Source organism: Littorina saxatilis, linkage group LG17 (genome assembly GCF_037325665.1).
Source record: "Littorina saxatilis isolate snail1 linkage group LG17, US_GU_Lsax_2.0, whole genome shotgun sequence".
NCBI classification, from domain to species: Eukaryota; Metazoa; Mollusca; class Gastropoda; order Littorinimorpha; family Littorinidae; genus Littorina; species Littorina saxatilis.
This window is the reverse complement of record NC_090261.1, coordinates 55546334-55561243: the sequence shown is the minus strand read 5'-3', so window position 1 is coordinate 55561243 and position 14910 is coordinate 55546334. Positions and strand designations below refer to the sequence as shown.

At 41.9% G+C, this 14910-nt stretch overlaps 1 protein-coding gene across 1 annotated transcript; it reads right to left on the bottom strand.

Moving 5' to 3' along the window:
* Positions 1-4591: 4591 nt before the first annotated feature.
* Positions 4592-14765, bottom strand: LOC138951666 (G protein-coupled receptor 137Ba-like). Its single transcript, XM_070323211.1, has 7 exons — positions 14177-14765; positions 9715-9758; positions 9214-9448; positions 8636-8785; positions 7730-7861; positions 7218-7330; positions 4592-5650 (listed from the first exon to the last, which is right to left on the bottom strand). Exons 1-7 carry the CDS (start codon positions 14621-14623, stop codon positions 5239-5241), a joined length of 1533 nt encoding a protein of 510 aa, XP_070179312.1. The 5' UTR covers positions 14624-14765; the 3' UTR covers positions 4592-5238.
* Positions 14766-14910: the final 145 nt, after the last annotated feature.

Below are 14910 nucleotides of genomic sequence, written 5' to 3'. Positions count from 1 at the left end.
GACCCGCGCAATAGCGGCCCAGCCCCCATGAGTATCATACCACAGAATCAAATCAGCCTGAAATTACCTGACCTGAAAACTGTGTTTCAATCTTTATGGTGGTCTATCTACACATGTCTATAATATTGATCAACAAATTGTTTAATTACAATGAAAAAATGCTGATGAACACATAATATTCAAAATCTAAGTCAGCTTAGAGGAATGTGTGTGTGTGTGTGTGTGTGTGTGTGTGTGTGTGTGTGTGTGTGTGTGTGTGTGTGTGTGTGTGTGTTTGTGTGCTTGTCAGAAATAAGACGTGAACAATGTAGATGTTTTATCACGTCAGCTTTAGCCATACTAAATATAATGCAGGTATTCTGTAATGTTTACTAGATGAAAATAAATTAATAACAAAAAACAATGGCAAAGTAGCTAGTGCATGTACACACAGATGAGTTTTGAGATTAAAGGATGTCTGGATGGAAATTCATTTGTAGTAATCACAGTAAAAAGCTTTTTCAGCACAGTTCTATCCCTGAAGTATATAACACCAACTATATTAACACAAGAGAGATTTACTTTTAAATGCATAAACTGAGCTTGCATTATGAAATTCAAATTCAACAGTTTCGGAGGCTAATTTACTCCAGGATCACAGAATTGTTGGTTCTGACACCACCGTACTCAGTAACACAACAAATAAGCATCTGTCAGGGGACAGAAGTTTTACAAATGCTGCAAAGGTTTTGGTGTTAGTGTTATTCTGAGTTTTATCTTTGGGAAATATTCTCATTATTTACAAAATTGAGGACACAGCAAACTGCTGACATCAAGACTCAGGAACATTAGAATAATAAATCATTGAGGGAGAATATAAATATTTATTGGATCAGGCAATATAAGGCTGCCCCCCCCTCCCCCCCCCCCCCCCAAAGGATGCTTTTCATACCAATACATGTTGGTACAACATGAGGATAATTCAACACCCACATCTTGCAAAATTCTTACACCAGAGTTGATATAATTCATCAGGGAATTGCAAAACTCCACCTTGGTAAATGTTAGTAATGAAAAGTTTATGATTGGCCCACAGGCTAGTTAGGTCATACCTCGCATGTACATCATAGGGTTCACTGCTATTTTCTTTCTTTATTTGGTGTTTAACGTCGTTTTCAACCGTTCAAGGTTATATCGCGACGGGGAAAGGGGGGAGATGGGATAGAGCCACTTGTTAATTGTTTCTTGTTCACAAAAGCACTAATCAAAAAATTGCTCCAGGGGCTTGCAACGTAGTACAATATATCACCTTACTGGGAGAATGCAAGTTTCCAGTACAAAGGACTTAACATTTCTTACATACGGGTTCACTGCTACATTTATCGCGAGTTTCTACAAATGTACTGATCAGATATTTGATAAGAACTGATGTAACGCCCATGTTTGATATATATACGGTAATGAAGATAAATGGAGGCAGAAAAGGGAGGGGCTCTCATTCAAAACTGAGTTTGAATTACATTTTCTGCGTGTAAAATCTACAGATAGCTTTGTCTGCTTCACAGAGTATGGCACAATTACAAATCACAAAGATGCAAACTAAAAAGTGCTACTTATAATCATACTTATGTTCCATGCTTTCAGAAGAGTCAGAAGATGCTGCTTCCTGAAAACTGTTCTTACTTTTCGTCTACTAGATGGTAATTCCTGCAGCTCATAAAAAGAGGCCGCCATTGTCAGCAGGGCTGCCACAGCTTCTCCCTCTGGGTGTCTCAACGGCCCATGCTCTGTATCCTAATTGAAGTCTCCTGAATTGATAACTCCGAGAGCATGTGCTTGACTATCACTAGTGCAGTATTCAAATAGCACATTTTGGTTTGTAGAGATGTGTTTTTGAAGAGATGTGCGACTGCACTCATGTCACATGCTGATTTACCTTGTTTTATAAGTCTGACCAGGATGACTTGATCTGTTCGACTGAGGCAATAATACTAATAGCTGTGAATCTAATTACAACTTATGTGTACCTGGTGCCACTTCTTCTGTATGATAGTCTCTTAATCCTAGTATCAGACTTGTGTGCCTGGTTTTTGTAGTAGTCCTCTTTCTACAAGTCTGTACTTCTATTCTTTAGCTTCTTTTTGCCATATAGGTCGAACCTTTGAAGAACTTTCATGCAGAACTTAACACTCATCCAAGGGCAGAACATGCTACAATTGTACCTAAAAATGTGTTTAAAAATCTTCTCTCCTGTGCATAGCAACAAATCTTTCTACTTCACAGAAGTATTTAAATATATTTAAACAAAGAACAAAATATTCAACACAGTAGCTTAGTGCGTAACGAGCACTATGGAACTTTTCAAACACAACAGTCATAGATATAGATTTCCATCACAATAGCTGAAAAAGTGCAAAGATCAGTAAGTTATACTTTCAAAATCTTTCATGTGTTTTGATAAGATTACTTTCATGTGAAAGTTATACTTTCAACCCCCCCCCCCCCCCACCCTCTCCCTTCCCCTCACCTCCCCCCCCCCCCCCCCCAAAAAAAAAAAAATAGAACCCTGGGTTATGCAAAAGCAATTAGTGGAAGCACCCAAGAACATGCCTTTCTTTTCACATCATCGGCAACAACTTAAAACAGTAATGACACACATCAACTTCTTAGCAGAAGCTTATGAGAATAAGAGACTTGAAGAAACACGATCTAGCTAAGCAGAGAAAACCAAACAGCTCCTGCACACTGTAAGCTCTGTTTTTCAGCTGAATAATGCACAGACACAGTCACACTTAGTTTTCATTGACAATGATAATGATTTTTCTTAATTCAAAAGAAAAAAACACACAGAAAATGTAGTAATGCTTACAAAAACAACCAAATAATCAATCATTGCACATACGTCCTTCCTTTCCAATAGTAACCGATTCCGAAAAACATGTACCGTACTCACTTTTTTCAGCATGCATGTCAAATAAACTTGGCTAAACAAAATAGTGCAATGTGTTTGTTCCTAAATGCAATATGCCCAGAACAAGTTTTGCAAATGTTTGGGCCAAGTTGACATGGAAATAAAAAGTACATATACTGTTCAAAAAAAGAAACGCATAGCTTGTAATATTTGGTTAATTTAGTTATATGGCTACAAGGATATCCACCAAACTGCAGAAAATGTTTATCTGGTCGTCGACCTTTCGTCCATTGCCACAAGTGAGCTCTGCACGTGACGCATGCGTTATCAGTGGCTACAATGTCAAAATTGCTCATTTGGCATGACCACTCGTCATGCTTCAGTGTAATCTCGTGAAACTCGGGGAATATTGAGCTCTCACCATGTCTTCCAAAACCCATAAAAGCGGATTGTTCGCCACAAAGAAATCAGACGACAATTCAGCGACGAAAGATGGCCCGATTGAGCAGAGAAGACCGCCAAATTGCATTGGGTCGTTTACAAGCAGGCCAAAGTCAAAGTGCAATCGCCAGGCACTTCCACGTGTCCCAGAGCACCATCAGTAGACTGTGGGTCAGGTTTCAAGCCACTGGCTCCGTTGCTGACTTGCCACGAGCGGGAAGACCAAGGGCGACAACTGCTGCTCACGACCGTTTCATACGGCTCCGCCACCTCCGGAATCGTTTCCTGTCGGCCTCATCTTCTGTCCAGGCTCTCCCCGGGCCACACTGATTATCGGACCAGACCGTGCGGAACCGCCTGCATGAAGCTGGTTTGAGAGCTCGCAGACCTCACAGAGGAGCTGTCCTCACCCGCCGCCATCGCCAGAACCGAGTGCAGTGGGGCAACCAGCACCTTCGCTGGACCGTCCGGAATCACTGGAGACACGTGTGGTTCAGCGACGAGTCCTACTTCCTGCTCCAGCGACATGATGGTCGGAGGAGGGTCTACCGGAGAGTAAACGAACGTTACGCGCCCAACTGTGTGGATGAGGCACCCGTTCATGGTGGTGGAGGCGTCATGGTGTGGGGGGCGATCAATACCGCTGGAAGGAGCACCCTGGTGCACGTCCAAGGGCGCATAACTGCCCAGCGATACGTGGAGGAAATTCTGCGCCCACACGCCCTTCCTCTTCTGGCTGACCAGGATGCCATATTCCAGCAGGACAACGCTCGCCCGCACACAGCACGACTCACCACCCAGTTCCTCACCGACCACCATGTCCAGGTGCTTCCCTGGCCATCCATGTCGCCAGACATGAACCCGATAGAACACCTCTGGGATGAATTGGACAGACGTGTGCGCAGGCGAGAAGAAGCGCCGGCAAATCACCGCGATCTATTGCAGGCACTTCAGGAGGAGTGGGACACCATCCCACAGCAAGATATCCGGCATCTGATCCAGTCCATGCCCAGAAGGTGCCGGGCAGTTGTTGCTGCTCAAGGCAGTCACACCCCCTACTGACTTGACAGCCTCGGCACCCAATCGTATTGATTGACTGATTGATTTGAAGATGCAAATGAACTGTGTGTGCATTCAACTGTGTCCATACCAAATTTCAAACAAATAATCTAAATATTGGATTTTCTGTTAATTTTTTCGAAAAATAAAACACATTTGGCAAGTAGCAACTATGCGTTTCTTTTTTTGAACAGTATAGGAATGACAAGGTGGTCGGTAGAATACTTTCACATTTTATCTTATCCTTTATCCTTTGTCATGCAAACACAAATCAACACAACCGCATGAGAACAGAAATGTGGACAATGTGATGAGTGGAATATGTCTCACTTTCAAGAAGTGTGACCCTTTGAGACATAAGAACGAATCTTTGGACTGAAGCCAATCTGAGAGAAAGTAGAAACTGTATCTACTCTGGAGCTGTGGGCCAAAGCAGCAGCAATTCACAAAATGTCAAATTTGATGCAGCAGAACAGTTCTTTGACGGTAACACTTCTGCATTATTTGTCATTTTGTTTGTCTTTAAGATCAGCTATGTTCTTGACATGACACTTTCCATACCCACAACCTGCATCTTTTTTTTTTCTCCTCCCTGTTCATCTGTCGCCAATACTACCACTGTCTTGTTCTATACATTCCTTTAGTTCTCCACATTCTCTTTGTTCTCCACATTTTCCTGTTAACAACACATTTTGATGGAACTGCTCTTGTCCTTCAGGGAAAGTCTTATCACAACTACCCGCAGCGTTCTACTGTCTAAGAACTATCAACACTTCAAAAGTCCCTGAGAAACAGAAGGCAGGGATTCAAACAAGCACAGAACATAACCTCTAATTTTCCAACATTCTTCATACTGGTCTGCCACCACTGCTGTAAAACTCCTGTGAACGTTGAATCGACTCCCTTGAAGGAGTATGCACAAGTCTCTGTCTCTCAAAGTCATGGGGTCCATTAAGTATGGCGTGAGGGGGAGGGGTCATCACAGAATCTGACGGAGAAAGGTCAGCCGTGGCTGACGACATGAGAGCTGAGTGCGTGTGTGGCATAAGAGCCCTTGTTGGTAGACTTCCCGGCATGGGTGATGCTCCCCTGCTTCCCGGCGGTCCACCGCTGAAGACAGCCCCGTAGGATAGGACGCGAGGGGTGCCATAACTGCCTTGACGTATGCTGCGCGATATGGGGGTCCCTCTTGGTGTGCTGATGGGTGTCCCTCTTTGCGACGACGACCGGTTGATGGAGTAGGAACCACTTTCCCCTGGACTGCAGAGAGAGAGAAAGGCAAGTGTGTTATCCTGTAAAACATGGCTTATGCAGGCATACACATTCTGAAATAAAAAAAACTCAAGCAAATGTTTCAAGGACTTAGTTCACACTCAACAAGGTTTACTGCTTTTTTTGAGCAAACCTTGAAGTAACAAAATAATGGAATATCCAAAATCAACATAAACCCGCAAAATTTGGGGCAGGTCAGTCTGATAAGTTGTTTTGAGCTTATTTGATCTGCAATGTCTGAAAGTGGCTACTATCTCAAAATGACAAGAAAGTGGATAAAGTAACCACATCTCTTGATCAGAACTTGCAAAATAATCCAGGATGCATCTGTACAACACTGTGGCAATTCAGTATCTTCTGGCACTGAAGTTACTTCCTTCTTAACATACCATTTTGAAGACACCAAAGTTAGCCGAGACCAGCTGTGCTGCAGCAGGCCACTCAGAATTAGTGGTAACTGTGTAGAAACTGTGTATCAACACGCTGAAATGCAGGCATTAGATCGACGTTACAGGAAGCGACTGAAGTGACTGTGTGCATGGATATATCTGTACCAGGTCAGATAGAGCCATATGAGTGGGTACGGGGCGGGGATGTAGCTCAGTCGGTAGCGCGCTGGATTTGTATCCAGTTGGCCGCTGTCAGCGTGAGTTCGTCCCCACGTTCGGCGAGAGATTTATTTCTCAGAGTCAACTTTGTGTGCAGACTCTCCTCGGTGTCCGAACACCCCCGTGTGTACATGCAAGCACAAGACCAAGTGCGCACAAAAAAGATCCTGTAATCCATGTCAGAGTTCGGTGGGTTATAGAAACACGAAAATACCCAGCATGCTTCCTCCGAAAACGGCGAATGGCTGCCTAAATGGCGGGGTAAAAACGGTTATACACGTAAAATTCCACTCGTGCAAAAAACACGTGTACGTGGGAGTTTCAGCCCACGAACGCAGAAAAAGAAGAAGAAGAAGAAGTGGGTACGGATATCAGGGGCGGACGAGGGGGGGGTTGCACATGGTGCAGGTGCACCCCCCCTCCAGCAAAAAATAAAAAATAAAAAAATTGGAAAGCTGATTCTATGACCATTTATAAGTTCAAATGGCACCAGATGGCACCATTTTGCTTCTTTGAGCCAACATTTTTTCCGGGGGGGCATGCCCCCGGACCCCCCTAGCAAATTCGGGCGCTTCGCGCCCATCACATTCACTTTCGATTCAAAGTGCACCCCCCCTTACAAAGCAACTGATCCGCCCCTGGATATCGACAATGAGTTAATACTGATAGGCGATGTTGGAAAATAACTGTCAAGTTTTCATGGGTTGTGGAAGAGTTGTAGCACAAAGTTATTTCCAGAATTCATCTATTCCGTACCTTCACTCAAGAAGCAAGTTAAAAATTTTTTTACTGCAATTAGAAAAACCTGGGTAATCATGCGGTGACATCAATATCGCTAGATTCCACAGAACTGTCAATTCGTGTAAGTAATTGACAAGTCATGTATCCTTCTTCTTACAAAAAAGTAAGACTCTCAGAGCTTGCATCATCCACCATATAATGCTTACCTTCTTGACCTTGCATCAATTTGAGAGAGGTCATCATCACTGTCGTAGCGCCGTGGATTGTCAAAGAAAAATACTTTGGATCCATGACTGCTGGTGGAGAAGTCAGTCAATGCCTGTCCAGAAAACAAAAGTAAACTAGGTTAGTTATGAAAGATGATTTTTATCCTGTCATTCAATTAGGCCAAATTTACCATCAGAAGTACTGCTACTGAACAGGTGCCATCAACAAGGATTTTTTTTCTGTTAGAAAATATATAGCCATTAAGTGTACAAGTCACAGTACATCATCGGCTACTGTTATACTGATAAAGTATCCAAACGAATAGAAAGGAAATGCACATGCCTAAATAAAGCAGCAAGGATACAACATATCTGTCCACACAGGAAACACCAAAAATAAATTCACTCAGTGCTTGGCTTGCAGGGGTATATTGCAATTCTATGTTCCCCATAAGAGCACAAACCCAAACATAATTCCATAACTATATACCTTGCAATGCAGCACTACTTACCACAGCACTGGACTGCCGTTTGACACGGAAGAAGACAACGACCAGGGAGATAGGAAGCACTTCCCACACAAAGAGAACAATGCCAAAAGACACATAGGCAAAACTCTCAGACAGGTTCTGTACTGCATCCACCTAAAACCACGATGAAGAAAAACACACAATGTTTGATAAGCTGAAGCAAACATGAATAGTGTACCAGAAATAGTAAGTGTCTTTAGGGAATTTACCGAAGGAAATTCAGAATTTTGTTGGGGGGAGGTAAAACCATGCACAGGAAGCTGTTAAGTTATCAGTTTTCCCCCTACTTGACACATTTACTTTATTCCAGCAACCAGCTTTTGTGAACACTTACAAGTTTTAACAAGAGCAGACCTGCAAACAGGCACATTATGAGTAAATTCAAAAGTTGCACAACAGAACAATTCATGCAATCACAAAAGCTATCAAGTATTACTTTTATTTTATTGATCAATTTATTCAGTATTTGCCCTTTGCTGTGAAATAGACGATACTCAGAAATAATTACGTCAGGTTTGTATGGGTTGTTAAAGAGTGAATACCCTTGATTTTCCCGGGACAAATAAATGCACACATGCTACTTGTGCACATGTTTCAGACACACTCCTCGCTAGCGATTGGCCTGTACAATGTTGGTCCCCCTCAAAGCAAGGGTATTTACTCTTTAACAACCCATACAAACCTGACGGAGTTATTTTCGGAGTCGTCTAATTGGGTCACTTTCTCCCCATGAAAAAAAAGTGGAAACAAGAGTGGCAGTACCTAGGTGTTAGTGTTCACGGGTAATCAGACACCTGCACTTCTGGCAGACTGACCAAGGACTTTTACGTGACGTGGGAGTGGGACAGACCCATATAGTGTTATTAGAATATTGTTGCCATTTATTACCTGATCGCTGACGTTGACCCAGTCGTAGCCAAAGCCGGGCAGTTTGTTTTTGATGCTGGGAGAGATGGTGATGAAGTTGTACACAGCACGCGAGGTGAAGAGAGTGACTATCAGCACAGACATGGCTACAGCCTGGCACACGCTTGTTCCCTGAAATTCAAACAAAAGGAAAAGTAGCAAATTAAACCTCTTCATTAATCGGTTCTGCTCTGTATTAACACAGTCATTGATATCATCTTTAAAGACTATTTTGAGCAGTCACAAAAAATTGACACTATCATCAGCCTAATTAAACTTCCTTTACAGAAGAATTATGAGCAAATCGTTATCAGGACATTTCGCATTTTATTTCACTGTTCTCTAGCTTCTACCAACCTCACATTCACAAAGTACGTAGTGACGACGAAAAAATCCAGCAACTTTTGATTCTGAATAGTTAGACATTTTCCTCAACGTTGATAAGACAATCTCAACAGGAAAAACTGATAGAAGATAATTTGCCTCACTAATTCTTTGCATATGAACATTGTAAATATACTTCATACAAATCACTGACCAGTAAATGCACTGAGTCTCACCTTGGCTTCTAAAACGAGGCTGGAAGATGACAACTTGGTCATGCGGAACATACAGTAGGCGAGAGCAATGGCGAAGATGACGAACAGAGAATCGTTGACAGCCACTCGCGAATACAGCAGATACATGGGAGTGGAGTAGTACTGCTTCTCGTGTATGCGCACCGCCACTGCACACGCCAGGTTGGACAGAACAAAAACCACCACTGCCATGACAATTACCACACGAAGGGGTTTCCTGGAAAGACAGACATGAAATGACTGTTAAAAAATGAATAAGTAATTCCGAAAATTAAACAAAATTGTAATTCAACTGTACCAACAGCAACGAAATATAAAATGAATTGAGTGCTTCCAATGTACCACTAATAGAAATCACAAATAAGTATGACACTCAACAATCTCTTTTTTGGCTTACATACCCTTTGCTTCCAGTTACATGGGAAGTAACTCCGTCTATTTCAAACTTTAAAAAATCGTAGCGAAGTAACCATTGCAACTTACTTGTATTTTGAAGGCTCATACTTGGCTCTTGCTTTGAATACAACCTGCAAAGAGAAGCCACATGAATGTTTGACAAAATGCTATTTAGTGTTTATGCAACCAAAATTACAAATATATGGATCTGTACTGCCTATAATGTTACGAGATATCTAGATCATGTAGATTGTTCTGCACTTGAAAGAGACGATTGAATTTATTACATAATGCTCTGCAGCTGTATAATGATTACATGGCCAGGGCACTGGAACACCGATAAACAGTGGAACCTCCCTTTTAAGACCTGAAAGCACCAATTAGTCTGAGTCTTAAAACAGAGGTTATGAACAGAAATTTGTTAGAAAACAGGGAAGTCTTAAATCAGGGGGCGAGATGTGTGTGTGTGTGTGTGTGTGTGCATGTGTGTGTGTGTGCATGTGTGTGTGTGCATGTGTGTGTGTGCATGTGTGTGTGTGTGCATGTGTGTGTGCATGTGTGTGTGTGTGCATGTGTGTGCATGTGTGTGTGTGTGCATGTGTGTGTGTGTGTGCATGTGTGTGTGTGTGCATGTGTGTGTGTGCATGTGTGTGTGCGTGTGTGCGTGTGTGCATGTGTGTGTGTATGTGCATGTGTGTGTGTGTGCATGTGTGTGTGTGTGCATGTGTGTGTGTGTGCATGTGTGTGTGTGTGTGCATGTGTGTGTGTGTGTGTGTGTGTGTGCTAAAAGCTTAAGGGAGGTTCGACTGTACACTGCGCAGTGAAGCAGCAGGAATCTTGGCTCCCAGAAGAACTGGTCACACAGTTAAAGCAATTAAATACACACAAAAATAGAACAACAAACAATAATTGCAATTTTCTTGGCATGCAATTGCATGCATACGCACACACACACAAACACACATGCATGCACACACACACATATTGTTACAGAAATGAGTAGGATTGATCAGTTAATACTTTTGCTTCTGATATATAGTTGAGATTTCTACTGGTAACAGACCTGCAAAATGTTACCCGGTCACCACATTCTTTGTTCAAACTTTTCCAATAACCTTTTCACCTCGATAAGGTGAAATGAGACTGATAAAACAGTGGCAGGTCTAAAGACTATCATAACGGTGTCACTGTGCTAATTCTTCACAGGAAACTGTGTCACACTCAAAACACCAAGAGGCAAGAATTATCTAACAATAGATGTTTGGCGATAAGTGTAAAATACACGTATGTACTTTTACTAGTATTGGTCACGACACTGGCATCGACTGCTTACAAACCATTTTATGAACTGATATGTATATTTAGCAGAGTCCTTTGTCGCTGCCCTACACGCCACCAGGCGTGAAAGGCACTATCATATCATATTTAGCAGAGACACATTCCGCCATCCAGACATGCATCACTGATGTTAAATCTTGGATGGTCGATAACAAATTTAAGCTGAATGATGATAAGACTGAAGTCTTACTGTGCAAAAAGAAGAACACTACATTTCCCTCTCCCCAACCTGTTTCTGTTCAAATAGGCAACACCGACATTCTTTTCTCACCATCAGCTAGAAACCTTGGATTCACCCTTTCATCTGACATGACCCTTAACAAACATATATATCTTTAGTCTGTAGAGCAGCTTATTTTGAGCTTCGTAAGATCAGCACCATTCGCCACACACTCTCCTCTCAAACAACTAACACTCTTGTCTGTGCCTTTGTTCTTTCTAAACTTGATTACTGCAACTCTCTTCTCTCTGGCTGTCCTCTGTACCTCCTGCATAAACTACAAAAAGTCCAAAACTCGGCAGCACGCCTCATTCTGAAAGCACGAAAACGAGATCACGCAACACCATTTCTTCACACACTGCACTGGTTACCTATTCAAGCCCACATTGACTACAAACTGTCCACCCTCTGCTTTAACTTCTTTTCTGGCTCGTCTCCTGCTTACTTCTCTGAACTCCTCACCGTCTATTCTCCAGCAAGACAACTCCGTGCCTCTTCTGACTGTCGCATCCTCACCATTCCACACACCAAAACCAAAACATACGGACAACGCACTTTTACTTTCTGCGCACCCACACAATGGAATTCTCTCCCATTTCACATCCGCCACTCTCAGTCACCCCAAGCATTCAAACGAGCACTTAAAACGCACCTCTTTAAGAAATACAACCCCTGATTTTGTTTTCTCAGTCCATCAGTAGGCTACATGTAGTGTATTATTTTGTTGTTTTAGTGATAATGTGATAATGTATATAAACATCTAGGGCTGTTTTCAGTATTGTTGATAACATGTTCTGTTTGATTAAAGGCACAGTGCAGCTCACAGCCTTCGTTTTGCGTTTTTGTTGCAGCTGAGTGCATTTACAGTTCAAAAATCCTCCTATGGTAGTAAAACAAACCCAAAACTACCCAACGACGACATCTGTGAAGCTCGACAGTTTCCTGTTCACGCGAGTGTATAAATTAACCTAGTTATTATGTGGTGTTTGGTCCGAGTTCGATTCAACTGAGTGATTCCGGCCTCCATTTTGTTTTACACAAACTCATGATGACGTCTGACATAGTTTGCTAGTGACGTGTCTTTTTGTGCATGATGTGGTGATCTACCTGATCTAAATTTAGATCCGAAAATAGGCCAAGACCAGCCGGGTCCGAAATTAATTCGTAAAAAAATCGCAGTTCTTGACTCTTTGGGTGCAAGTCAATGAAACTTGGTAGTTCTTCTAATGGATAGCTGCCTGAGGTATGACTAAAAGCCCCAGGGGCTCCGTGCACCTGGATTTGACAAGGTCAGTACCTTTAAGGGTATTCAGCTGGTATTTCCTTGTTTTCACTACCTATTTTATTCATGTTTTTATTACTTAGTTAGGCCAAAAAAAATAATAGGTGTGGTTACGGTAACATAGCCAAAAAAAATAGGGTAGGAAGGTAGGCAATCACTTTTTTTTTAAAACTTTTTTTTCTAATGTGTACAAATTAAACCTACTTGACAGGGAAATAAGTGTGCGACTCGGGCGCTTTCGCTTTCATTGCGTTTTCTGCACTCGTTTACTTGTTTTTTGGGGTATTTTTTTGACAAATGTACGTAATAAAAAGTTATAGGGTCGGCCCAAAAAAATAGGGTAGGTCGGGTTACCGTAACCACACCAATTTTTTTTTGGCCTTAGTGGAAGAATCTTTTGTAATGTATGTTTGATGGTGTATGCTTTTAATTAAGCGTTGCTGACTATGAATGTAGATGTAAATGCTTGTATAACTGTGTTTTAATTTTAAATGTGTCAAGCGCAAAGAGCATAATTGTAAAGTTATGATGTTGCGCTATATAAATGCTCATTTATTATTATTATTATTATAATCTGCAATCATGTTTACTAATACCATTAAGTCACCGACCCTTTATCATCAGATAAATGTTGCTGAGTCATTGTTTCTGACCAGTTGTTGTGTTTGCAACTGTTCAGATGTGCTGTCCTACTAGTACTACAATTAAAAACTATATATCCACAATGGAGTATTGTGAAAAAGGAAATCTACTTTACTGGCCCCCTGATCCCAACTCCCCCCCCCCCCCCTTCAACCATCCCGCCAGCATTATAATGTATGCATCATGCAAGAATATATATCCCCTCTGTTGAAGTGAAACTGAAAGGAAGAAAATCCTTCCTGTTTGGTATGTGTATCATGAGAGAAAACACCCAGCACAACAGCAGTCCATACTAAACAATTATACTACAGTGGAACACTCCTTTTAAGACCCACTCTTTTTTCAGATTTTTGTTCAAAACCTGTTAGGTCTGAAAAAAGGGTTCCACTGTACTTAAATTCAAATTCCACACAGCACTGCATGTGTGATACGGACAGGAGACTGAAACTCGGGGGGGGGGGGGGGGGGGGGGGGGGGAGAGAGTGGAAGAGCATATACTGATATAGGATCGATGGAGCCCTGTGATAACAATGACACAGAAAGGCCCTTTAGTACTGCACACAATATCATCAATTGATATTACCAATGAAACCAAAAGTAAAACTTTACTTTACATTCCTGAAGCAGGCAGCAAAAAGCTGCACTTCACATGCTAACGGAAGATTAAAAGACAAAGGAAATGTTGAGGCAGGAGAGGGGAGGGGGCTGGGAAAAACCACAGGCAGCCGTAAAATTTAAGAACTTAAATTCAACATTTTGAAAGAGGAAGCAAAAGAATTAATGCACTGTGTTATTTGGAAAAGGGGGACCTGGTGTGTGTACATGTGATGTGTGTGTGTGTGTGTGTTGGGGGGGGGGGGGGCTCATGGGAAGGCTGACCTCACTGAAGTTCTTTTTATCAAACAAAATGTCTCTGTTTTAAATCAAGTCAAGCTAAATATTATGTCACAATATGTTTTGTTGAGTCAATTATGTTTATCATATGTGCTGCACATCATATTCATAAGATTATAAGATAAGAAGTTATGAAAACAATTACATTGAATTAAACACAGAAACTTTCTCACCTGAGCAAAGAATAATACCATGAGACAAAGCATGGTGAATTGAAGACACACCGGGAAGCAGTATAGAAGCCAGTAAAGCATAATAGGCAAGTTGTTGGCTAAATCACAGTCTTGGAAATAAAACGAAAATAAAGTCGTTCTGAGCCCTGACCAAATGAGGCAACAGAAGAGGAACACTGTCTGATAGCTGAAACGTTTGTGGCGGTAGTACCATATCATCCATAGCTGCACATACACAAATAAAAACAGAAGAGCGTAAATTGCTATGTAGACGATGGTCACGTTTAGCTCTACACTGGGTAACAGTGCGGGTTTCAGAGTTGGCAGCGGACCCCATGTAGGTAACACTGACATTGTCGCTGATGGTCGCGCACCAATTCCCTCCATTACTGGCGGTGTCGTTGGAATACTGGTGTCTGCCTTTTTTCCAGCGACAGCCATGGTCATGTTAGGTTACAGTCACATGACGGCGGTCTGATAGATATGCTTGGTTATGTTGTGATTCTCATTGCTCCTCCCCACAGTACCGCCCCGTTTCCGTCAGTGTTTGGAAATAGATCAGCTGTGACCTTGACCTCCTGCAACAATATATTGGTCAGTGTCTGTCAAAGCCTAGTAAGCGCACAAAAAAGCCTATGTCTTTAAAATGTCACAACAGAATTTTTGTTTGTATCTACGTTTCTTCCAAAAGGTTTTATACGTCGTCCTTTCATGTCGCGGAAGGCATTTGACCT

Bases quoted from the DNA above. Each gene is read 5' to 3' on its own strand.
- LOC138951666 (XM_070323211.1), bottom strand. From the start codon at position 14,623: ATGACCATGGCTGTCGCTGGAAAAAAGGCAGACACCAGTATTCCAACG. The intron at 8,786-9,213 runs GTGAGACTCAGT...TTTGAATTTCAG, and splicing joins GCCTCGTTTTAGAAGCCAAG to GGAACAAGCGTGTGCCAGGC. The intron at 5,651-7,217 runs GTAAGCATTATA...CTCTCTCTGCAG, and splicing joins ATTGATGCAAGGTCAAGAAG to TCCAGGGGAAAGTGGTTCCT.